The sequence below is a fragment of the Electrophorus electricus genome, chromosome 24, assembly GCF_041902795.1.
Source record: "Electrophorus electricus isolate QZ-2024a chromosome 24, ASM4190279v1, whole genome shotgun sequence".
Lineage (NCBI taxonomy): Eukaryota > Metazoa > Chordata > Actinopteri > Gymnotiformes > Gymnotidae > Electrophorus > Electrophorus electricus.
In genome coordinates this window covers 7,041,607-7,053,343 of record NC_137520.1, presented here as the reverse complement: position 1 = coordinate 7,053,343, position 11,737 = coordinate 7,041,607, and the positions used below count along the sequence as shown (strand labels likewise).

General features: G+C 42.5%; 1 protein-coding gene across 2 annotated transcripts in view; it reads left to right on the top strand.

Moving 5' to 3' along the window:
• The first annotated feature begins 1,806 nt into the window (after positions 1-1,806).
• The window catches only part of pdzrn3a (PDZ domain containing RING finger 3a), a 22,617-nt gene continuing 12,686 nt past the window's right edge, over positions 1,807-11,737 (top strand). The window contains exons 1-3 of one of the 2 annotated variants that reach the window (XM_081706899.1): positions 1,807-2,607; positions 4,119-4,184; positions 4,968-5,075. In XM_081706899.1, coding sequence (XP_081563025.1) covers positions 1,897-2,607; positions 4,119-4,184; positions 4,968-5,075 — 885 coding nt within the window. In that variant the 5' untranslated portion in view covers positions 1,807-1,896. Of the gene's footprint in view, positions 2,608-4,118; positions 4,206-4,967; positions 5,076-11,737 lie in introns of both variants that reach the window. The other variant, XM_027017904.3, reaches the window with a different exon arrangement.

The following is an 11,737-nucleotide window of genomic DNA, read 5'->3' as shown; positions in this document are numbered from 1 at the left end:
CCATGACACGCAAAATTGAGCTCAGGTGCAACTTGATTGGAGTCCACCTGTAGTAAATCCAGTTGATTGGACATAATCTGGAAAGGCACACACCTACCTATATAAGGTCCCATAGTTGGCAGTATATGTCAGAGCACAAACCAAGCCATAAAGTCCAAGGAATTGTCTGTAGACCTCTGAGACAGGATTGTATTGAGGCACAGATCAGGGGAAGGGTACAGAAAAATGTCTGCAGCGTTGAAGGTCCCAATGAGCACAGTGGCCTCTATCATCCATAAATGGAAGAAGTTTGGAACCACCAGGACTCTTCCTTGAGCTGGCTGCCTGGCCAATCTGAGTGATTGGGGTAGAAGGGCCTTAGTCAGGGATGTGACGAAGAACCCAAGGGTCACCCTGACAGAGCTTCAACGTTGCTCTGTGGAGAGAGGGGAACCTTCCAGAAGGACAACCATTTCTGCAGCACTCCACCAGTCAGGCCTGTATGGTAGAGTGGTCAGACGAAAGCCACCACTCAGTAAAAAGAACAAGACAGCCCACTTGGAGTTTGCCAAAAGGCACCTGAAGGACTCTCAAACCATGAGAACAAAATTCTCTGGTCTGATGAAACAAAGATTGAACTCTTTGGCCTTAATGCCAGGGGTCATGTCTGGAGGAAACCAGGTACCACTCATCACCTGGCTAATACCATCCCTACCGTGAAGCATGGTAGTGGCAGTATCATGCTGTGGGGTTGTTTTTCGGCAGCAGGAACTGGGAGACTAGTCAGGGTCAAGGGAAAGATGAATGCAGCAATGTGCAGAGACGTCCTTGAAGAAAACCTGCTCCAGAGCGCTGAGTTGAAGGTTCATCTTCCAACAGGACAACGACCCTAAGCACACAGCTAAGATAACAAAGGAGTGGCTTCGGGACAACTCTGTGAATGTTCTTGAGTGGCTCAGCCAGAGCCCAGACTTGAACTCGATTGAACATCTCTGGAGAGATCTTAAAATGGCTGTGCCCCGACGCTCCTCACCCAACCTGATGGAGCTTGAGAGGTTCTGTAAAGAAGAATGGGAGAAACTGCCCAAAAACAGGTGTGCCAAGCTTGTAGCATCATACTCAAAAAGACTTGAGGCTGTAACTGCTGCCAAAGGTGCTTCAACAAAGTATTGAGCAAAGGCTGTGAATACTTATGTACATGTGATTTTTTTTGTTTTTATTTTTAATACATTTGCAAAAATTCAAAACAAACCTTTTTCACTTCGTCATTATGGGGTATTGTGTGTAGAATTTTTAGGGGAAAAAATGAATTTAATCCATTTTTGAATAAGGCTGTAACATAACAAAATGTGCAAAAAGTGAAGCGCTGTGAATACTTTCCGGATGCACTGTAACTCCTCCTGCTACTGTGTTTTGGGACCTTTGTCACCTTCATCTATGTTTTTCTTAGATCCATCGCCTGACCCATTTACATTCTCTTAACTGGCACTTTGGTTTTGGCAGAGTTGGATTTGCTTCATCAGTAACATAATTTAGTTTATAAACACAAATAAGAAACAGTTTTTGAGTCCTGTGTGTTGGGGACTATCTGCATGGACTCGGACACGGTCATTGCTGAGACTGTGTGACATCATTATCACAGTCTTAGACAGATTATGACCGGACATGAACCCTAACCTCATTGAACCTGCGAACCAATGGACGATTGGTAATACACATTTGTGCGCAGCAGGGCTTGTATAAGGGTTTTGCCCCCCCCCCCCCCCCCCTCCCCAGTGCTCAGATATGTGAGTGTTTACGGTAGTACACACCTCTTCAGAAGCGACCTCCGTGGTGTCGGTGTGGAGTCGTTGTCAAATGAATGCGTTCTATCCATTGAAAAGAAACATATCTCCAAGGTTTAAATAAGTTGGGAAAATGGGATTTGAAATTGATCGCTTTGAAAGTCCAGTAGACCCAGACTTTGTATGCAGGTTGTGTGGTAAAGTTTTAGAAGAGCCTCTTACAACTCCATGCGGGCATGTGTTTTGCTCTGGCTGCGTGATTCCGTGGGTCGATAAGCAAAGCAGTTGTCCTGTCAAGTGTCAGGGGATCTCCACCAAAGAACTCAACCACGTACTCCCGATGAAAAACCTCATTTTGAAATTGGATATTAGGTGCGATAACTATTCCCAAGGCTGCAGAGGAGTGGTAAAACTTCAGCATCTGTCGGACCACGTTGAAATGTGTGACTTTTCATCAGTAAACTGCAGAAATAAAGGATGCGGCGCAGTACTTAATTTAAAAGATATGGACTCGCACATGCGTGAGAAATGTGAGTACAGACTAACTGAGGTCTGTAAAAACGGATGCGGTTTAATGCTCACTCTCAAAGAAAAGTTGGAAAATCATAATTGCAGAGACGCCCTCAGGACACAGAACTGCGTTCTTGAAGGAAAGTTGAACAGTTTGGAAAGGCAATTAAGGCGGCAAACTATCAGAGCAAGCAATCGTGAGAGGTCCCTCCTTGCGCAACTGTCCACGGTCCACGGTGAGCTTCAGATAGCGGCGCTGGAATATCAAAAGAAGCGCACTGCATACAAAGCGAGAATGGACGCGCTTTCTAGCAACCGGGTCCCACTAAGCAAGGTAAGACATAGTTTCAATAAATAAATAAATAAAACTTAACTTACAACTCGATTCAACAATACAATGTTGGAAAGGTTAGGTTTGCAATTCGAGACAATAAATAGTTTGTATAATTGCCAGGCTTGTTCTAAATGTTTAGCGTCTTTTGCTGGGTGGACAACCGGGTGGACGATACCAACAGTGATGCTGAGGTCAAACATTTACAAATACAACACAAACAAGACAGTGAAAGCCCGTATCCACCCGATCCTTAAAGGGCCGTTTGGTTTTCTCTGACACACTGGCAATACGCCAGCAGATTACATCAAACGTAAATAGGAAATATCTCTTCAGATGCGCCAGTATCATTTATGTACACAGCATCAGCATAGATGAGTGGGACCGAAAACATGACCCTTGATGCCACATCCTCACCCAAGCGACCATAAGCGGGGACGGGATGGGACAAGAATAAAACAGGACATACTGGACGAAAACATTTTCATTCCGTTTGTTCAAAGTTGGGGAGAAGTTAGTTTGCGGATCTTCTTGACAACTCTAAGGAAACGACTCAGTTCCGATTGGGATAAGACACGTGTCTCCTCCGTCTACAGCGGCATGGCTCCGTTTAAGAAGAGACGCCGCGTGGGTTTGTAAGGGCTCTGAATCGCGCGCCTGCTGCGCTAATCAAGAACTCTCGCACCTGTTTAACTTTCTTCCTTCGAGATGCTTTATCTTTCATAGTCTCACAAGGGTCTGATATGTGGCAAGAGGGATAGACCTTGTCAGTCTGTCACCCTGTCAAATGTAGCTCGTCGTCACAGGGTTGATGCATAAGAGGTCGGATGGAGTGTGCGTTGCAACTGAAGTGTGTTGCCCTTGAAGAGAGCTATGAAATTCTGTCTGATATGCCTTACTGCATAGTTTACAGCCATGTGCCTAATGATCTGTGCGAATGAATGCATCATAGTTCGAAAAAAAAAAATCATCCTTATTGCTGGAAAAATGTGGAAATAATGTAACAAAAAATCTTAGATTTTTTGCCCCTTTCTCTCATACCGCAGTGTGCCATAGTCAGGTGTGGAATAAACCTTGTCAACAAATAAAAGTTAATTGAAATATCACAGGGTAATGTCACACTCGCATACTTCATATACTCGAAGTGTGCTGGTACACTAATATGTGAGCTAAGAGGTGATGTCTCCTCACAGACAACTAGTGGAAGAAGGTGGTGATTTTAGCCACAATACACCACAATCATGTAATGCAAACTTCAGTAACTACCATGAGTCCTTTGAAATACAGTGAATGTATCATAAAGCTACATTACATTACATTGAAATTACACTTAGAGAACTACCACTGAAGTTGAGTCCTGTGATACAGGAGGCAGCACCAACTAGTTGAGAGAGAAAGCATTGCCTCTGTAGGAGGGAGAGCTTTAGCATGGCTGAAGATACCTCTCAATTTTAACCTTCTGTCTCTCTTCCTCTTTCTCTCTCTTTCTCTCCCTCCCTGTTCCACTTTCCCAGGGGGAAGAAACAAGAAGGCTCACAGTTACTCTCCACAGATCATCAGGTTCTCTCGGCTTCAATATCGTAGGTGGAAGATCGAGTGTGGTAGGCCTGTGTTCTCTTGTTTTCGTAAATGGAAAACTCGATCAGGCTGTCCATGTGAGCTGCACTTAAACACAGTCATATAATTCCACCACTATTTAGCACTAAGTGGAAACTCCTATTGGTAACAGTGTATTGCAAGATCCTGAATAAAAATGTTTCCCGTAATACGAGAAGCAAAAAGCGACTTTGATATTTTAGGCGCTAAAAGCCCTCAGTACCGGTGTACCCACCCCAACAAACCTCTGGCACATGCAAATACAAACAGTGACCGAGCCAGGCTTAAACAGGATAATTGCAGTCCCTGCAGTGTGAACCCTGTGCATGTCTCACTGGTAGTCAGTGTCAAAAAGCAAGCACGGAGCTTGTTAATTCCTCCCAAGGACTGTGTACTCAGGAGGAAGGGTTTGATGTGGTGGGATAGAAGAGTCTCTCGCTGGCGTGGAGATGGCCCCCTGCTGGAAGCTGCAGGCTCCGGCCCAACATTTTTCTCTCATCTCCGGCCCACTGAAGCAGCACTACGTGCCAGGGGGTCCAACGATCAGCCATGCACCGTGCCAGTCCAAAAACAGCTCGCTACGTTCACCGATTCCACTTTCATTTACAGGCCTTATGCTACTTGTTTTGTTTCAATTTGAAATATGAATTCCATGCAGTGTTCCATAAAAAGCTGTTTTTGTTCATAATTTGAATGTTACACACTAATGATAATCACTGCGGATGAAGCTTTCATAATTGTATGTTTTATGTTTCTTATTTCTGAAGTGGTCTGAAGCCTGTGGAGATTTCAGTGATGGGATTTACGTTTCCAAGATAATGGACAACGGACCAGCAGACATAGGAGGCCTGCAGGCATATGACAGGATCATAAAGGTATGGGTCAGGTATTAGAGTTTGCAACCTTTGATGAAAGAAACTAGGTGCTTTTGTAAGAGATCACTCAAGTTGCAGTTTAGCATCTGGAGTGGTAAAGCAGAAGAGATCATGAAAGCCTAGAGGATGACAGATTGTAAGATTAGATAGAAGACTTTTGTATACGTATGTAAGAATCAAATCAGATCTGTGTAAACAATTGTCATTTCCAGGACAGCATAAGAAAACAACAAAAGGAAAGACAGGAGGTTTTCACTTGACTGGAGGATAAGGGCTAGGGCATACTTGCAGGAAACATCCTGAATGATGTCAGATGAAAATAAACTGTGAAGAATGGGAAGCTGTTTTCCTTTTTTATATGAACTGTAGAATTCTAAGGCAGTTCTGATTCCTCTTAAAGATAACAGATTTTACAGCATAAATCCATCAAATACAGACTGATATTGTTATTGCTGGAACAAGTTACAGAAGAAAGCCTAACAGAACCTAAAACCTAAATCAGAGTTTCTTTTTGTTCTATTTTTTAGCCCCTCTCTGACCTAGTGTGAGGGTCTGGGGTGGACCGCTGTCGATTTGTGGTTGATTGGGAGGATGGTTGACACGGGAGACGTGTGTGGCACTTTTTTGATTATCGATTCTTATTGCTCACATATACCATTCACTTTATTTGCACATAAACGTTTTTTATTGCATTGGCCATATTCTATATTTGTATGTAAATTAGACAAACTAAGACAGAGTCAGTTAAAAAAAAAATGTAAGAAAAGTCCAAAAGATATTTAAAAGGTGTGAGAGAGAGAGAGGGAGAGAGAGAGAGAGAGAGAGAGAGAGAGAGAGAGAGAGAGAGCCAAAGGCAGGGAAAAGGGCAGATTTTACAGCTTGCAGCAGCAATTATTCACTTCACTGACTAAAAGAGAGACTGAGTATAAGAACATCCTATCAATAAATTATTTTAAAAATTAACACACAACCACTCAACCTCAAATCTAATTGAAGAAATTACACCCTTCAATAATAAAGAGTGCACAGTTGTAGGTTCTGTGGATTCCTGGAGCTTCCTATTTTAGCCTGATATTTCATTCCATTTTATCTTGTTCACACTGTGTTGTATATTCAGAAAGGCATTTATACTGCTTTATTCCAGGATTACGAACAGAAGGAAATATAAAGGAACCATTACTATATATGCATATTTGTTTGCCTTTCTGAGATATTATGCACTCTAATTTCTTTAAATCTTTTGTTTGTTTGTCTTCCACCGCAGTGAGGTTTTTATTATTTTTTAATAATTTTAATACATTGGGGCAGTTACACTTAATCAAACCATACAGCAGGGAGTTGACATCTTACTGATATCTTAAAGATATTCTGTAGTTTGAGAAAAGTAAACCTGTCAAATACTGAATTCATCCTAGTGTCAGACTAGTATACGTTAGCACAACGTCTCCAAAAGGCAAGGTTACGCAAGCATTCCTGTTGTGATATTTTCATTAAGAGCACTCCACGATCTGGGAGGTTAAGACTACCAGCTGTACGGGGTCAATATCAACGTGTCACGACTGATATTTCCACTCTCCAAAACGTCTGAGTTTTGAATGAATGTTTCACAGGCTCCATCCTTGATTTTGTTGGTGTAGAGAGATGTTTTGGGATCATACAGTGAGATTCCTGGGTGGTTTGCTATTTTTGGTTGCTTGTTATCTCTACGTGGACATTGAACCTCTGACTTGAAGCAAAACCAAGCACTGTACCTTACTATTTATTACTACAAAGCACTGTACCCTATTGTTTAAGCACAGAGTTACATAACACCCTTAATCTTAATCTGTTTCTAGTTTAAGGTATCTTTTCTCTATTGCTTTCAGTCCCCCTTTTTATCCTCCCGTTTCCACAACGATTCCCAGAGTTGATCAACATCAGCAGATGCTGACCCACATCATGCCAGCATTGTCAGTTCTCCCCTAGCGGTAGTTTGATTACCCATACTGCACCACTCTCTGCATCGCTCTGACCTCTAACATTTTCCCTGCCTTCCTCCTTGAGGTCTGCTGCATGCAAGCATACTGATATCTGTGTACTTACATCAACTATACACACAGCTATATGTAGCTGCACTGTTACAAGTATGCACTGTTACAGATGGATTACAGTAATACAACTGTTGTAAATACATCCGTGTATACACTTCAGTTTCGGCTCATTTTAGTTAACTGTAGTGTGTTTGTGTTTTACCATAGTAACCCAACCCTGGAGTTGTTCAGTAATCCAGCTATACACACCTGGTTGTCAGGTGACAACACAAACATTGTACAGTAATGACACAAACTTCATGATATATAGGCAATGGCTGTGCAATTGCTGTGTAAGATGATACAAGTGTATGTACCTATGCTGTACAACAGGAATCCATGTGTAACTGTGAATCCTAACTCGGTAGTTACATTATAATACCATTTAAAACTACATATGTTGTAGAGGTAGAATATAAAGAGGGACCAGCCATTCTAGTTGTTCTAATTAATGGAGCCAATCTATGTTTTGAAGCATCTTTTAATACTTGATAGGTTAAAGCAGTAGATATATTCAGTTGGACTGGACTTAGAATACCTACACACTTGCCCCATTATACTTGAATAGGAAACCAAATGAGCTAAATTTACTGTCGCTTTTATGCAGCCATCTGTAGAAGTGAGTGATCCCCAACAACTGTCTACATGCTGCCTTTGCTTAGTTACACTTAATTAAGCAGTCGGCATTGTTCAGGGTACTGCAGGAGGCGTACTTAGCCTTGTCTTTGAACCCTAGGTACCCCAGACTCAGTCAAGAGCGTTTGCTCAAAGAACCATCCTTCAGTTCAAAAAGACCTCCAAAGTGTATCACTACAAAATATTCACAAGAGTCTTTAAGGACATTAGCCCAAAAGCCTCTCGAGTTTATCCCCTCTGAGCTCCTGTTTCGCAAGGTTAAGAGTATCGCAGTGGGTTAAAAAGAATAAGGGCAGTATAGTCTAATATCTTCCTGTCATCTTTATTGCTAATGCCCTGGACACCCGATCTTTAGGTCTTTTTGCTCTTTCTTGCTTCTCTTCCAGTTCCACTCTTTCATGGTCTGTATTTCTCCGTGCTAAGCTGGTGACACTGTCCCACTTTATCTTCTCCTGTCTTTCATCTTAACGGACTCAACCACTGCTCGGAATAATTGCAGTGTTTATTGAGAAAGGCAGGGAAAAAAGCATCAGGGGGGACCATGAAAAGATTAGTGGGAGAACTTGGACCAGTGGCAGACTGCTGGACTGACAAGGGATCACAGGCTTTGGGCAAAGTCCTGGGGACCTGGGAGCCTGTTTATGGGATTTGAAGATTACATAATGCAAATTATGTAACACACTTTAAGTTGTTACTTCAAAACGAATGACTTTGCCTATAGAAGTCGATATACCATCAGAGTGTACAGTTTGCACCCAGTCCTACTGAGTGTCATGTTTTCTGTGGTTGTCAGAGGTGAAATGCATCAACAATAGTGCCTTACAAGACAAAACGAGACACTAGTGTGGCATTACACCGTACTTAATAGGCATGCCAGTTTATAGTTTATCCTGATTACTTCAGCTGAGTTAAAACACACCTGCTGTGATATGCTTCGCACTTCATCTGGAAATCATCAAAGGATTGATCCAATCAACATGCCTTCTTTTGCCTCTTGCTATTTTCCATTTTGAGAATTTGAGTGATTACAGCATTTAAAACAAGGTGCCTGTTATTCTCATAATGAACTGAAATGCAGGCTCTTTTTATGCATTCAGACAAGGCGCATCGATGCAGTAAGGTGCACCACGTTACCATGGTACTGTGTTAAACAGACGACTTTGTGTCAGGAGCCTGTAATGAGTCTCTACCTTATTATCCTGTTGTACTCTTTCACAGCACTTCAGACAGGAACCATTTAAAACTTGTCTGTTTGATATTTAAGATAGATATCATAAGTGACAGCGATTGCTCACATGCAAATTGGTAGTCCGTCTTGTCTGGTTATTTGAAGATTAAATTTAAATCAATGGATTTGGCAAACTGGAGCAAAAGTCAGGTCTTATACTGACCACCTTGTAATAGTTATTGCATATTTTCTTATTTGACTTCTATTTTAGAATTGTCCAAAGTATAATGTAGGCAATTTCAAAGCCCAATTCTGAAATGATTTAACATTACTTCTAACCTGTCATGCTGCTGAGGTTTAGTGTTGTATTTGTGGCGGCTTGGTTGCGATTGTTTCTTTTCGGCGGGTGTGATACTCTTCCCTCCGTGGTTTCACCCGAACAGCAACAACAGCGATACTTCAAAATAGTATCTATGTCGTAATGAGCTCGTATTCCCAAGGGGTTACGCAGGCTTCACCCCCGTCTGCCCCGTCTTAGAGTACAGTGCTCCAAACTCAGCTGTGCACGTCATACATCATAACACAGCCGCTCCTGTCGTTTAGCATGGGGAGCGCGAGTGCACTGCACTCCTGATTTTGTGTCCTGGCAAGATAAGATAATACTTTGCATTCCTTATACGTTCCATACAGTAAAACTGTTAGGGAGCGCTCATAAACAAGAACCTCGTAAAGTCTGCCCTTTTGACTCCACTTAAAGAGAGCCGACTGCGTCTAATGAAGCACGGCCGCCGAGAGTTCGCCAGCTAATCCATCATCCAGATGAGTAAAGAAGAACGTTAATCTCAAGTAGGGCTCAAGAGACGACTGAGCTGTTCGTCTCTGTTTGCAGGAACCATGTTCACTGCCACAGACATGTACTCGATCTGGGTTGGGTTTTTTCCCCCTTGTTCAGTCTTCTGCAAACCGACCTAGTTAATCCGTCGCTCAGTCTTTTTTTGGACGTTTGCTGCGAGATTATGATTGGGTCTAGCATTGGCAGCTGTAGTCACTACACCACAGCTACTCACAGTGGCGTTACAAATGCAAGGAGGTGAGTGGGTCAGATTACTTTAATCACAGTGACTTAATCGCAGCAAGCAAAAGCCATTTAACACACGCAATACCTCCTTATATTTTCATTAATTCTTGCTTTATCAGATCTCAGTTGTTTTCTTTGTGTGTGTGTGTGCGCATGTGTGACTACATGTCCAGAACACAGGCTGTCTCAGTTCCGGATATTACAGGAGCAGGAGCAGATATAAGGGGATTCTTCAATCACGACTGGTGCAATAAGGCCAACGTGGTGAAGTAGCAAAGGATTCATCTGAAAGGTTTTGCTGCAGCTAAGAGTGCTTGTTGGGAATGTTGGTTCTGACATCAGCTCCTTTATCAACAGAAACCAGATTGTTTCGCTGATCCCATCTGAACAGGTTATTTTGTGTATCGGTATTACTGGTGTGCATGTAAACACTTAACTCGAATTAGTGCCGGCACCTGATCTCACCTAGTAATCTGCGTACTGCTGTGCGTGCAGTCACACTCAGGCATTCTGCTGATTTTCCTCTCATATGTAGCGATGCGCAGCTGAGAGCATTAGGCATATTTTAGGTCTCGTTGTAGGGTGAGCAGCAGCCCCATCTCTGGCCCCCTCTCTTGGAAAAAAAAAAACGGAACAGAGACGCTCTTGTACCCTTTGGTTTTTGAGTGCAGCTGCTCTAAGATTTTCTGTGTGTTACCAATCGCCCATGACACACCGCCAGGTCTATTTCTGCTTAGAGTACAGTGCCTTGCTGCAAGGATTGTCCGTGTGAATTAAGCACATGTCTAATCTCTCTCCTGTGAAGCTCCCGGGTTGTTTTTATTGTGTTAAGCATGGCGTTGCCAGGTCTTTTTGTTTAGAGCCTCTTGTTGATACTGTAATGATGTTGCAACTCCCACATGCCCTTGGGGTTAGATAATATCTTTGAATTGCAGGGTAGCGTTCACACTTCAAGGACCTGCCATGAGGCATGGTATTCAACAGTTCTTTATAAGTATCCTAATCCGTGGACTCTGATTACATTTATTTTTCCGATTTTAATTTATGTTGTGTTTTTGCCGTATTTGTGAGCCTATAGGGAAGAATTTAGTGGGAGCGTGTCTGTAGAGCCCCCTGCTGACTCACGACTACTGTCACTTACCCGCTACGTTTCCCTTTCCACGATCAGGCTGTGAGACTGATGATCTGGGGAGGGGGGGGAGTAGCCACTTTGCATTTTGATCCTTTCTGCCTTTGTTCCATTTTCCCAGGTGAAAAGATGAAAGCACGCTGGTAGCCCTCATTAGAGGTCCGCGTCAGATATGATGTGGCGATAGGGGATTAAGGCTTGGTTGCGTGGCTCTGCTCACAGAGTGAGAATACTGCACCATCTGTGGTCTCACATCACAGAACTGCGATTTAGTGAATGTAGTAAAAGATGACTTTCAAAAGAAGGCATGCTTTATCAAAACAAGGCGACAATGTATGGCTATGCATTTAATATTCATTTGGGTTATGAATTGAATATTTATTTGAAATTTGTGCTTTTGACTTCATAATGTGCCCTTGTTTCTAAATACAACAAAATGTCATGGGAGTGAACAGCCTGCATAATCCCTCATTCCCTCCATAATCCCTCCTTTTGATTTGATTCCCAGCCTTTGTAAAAGTACGTAGTGGAATGTTCATCATATTCTGATGAATTGGGCTTTATATAAATCATACAGGATAT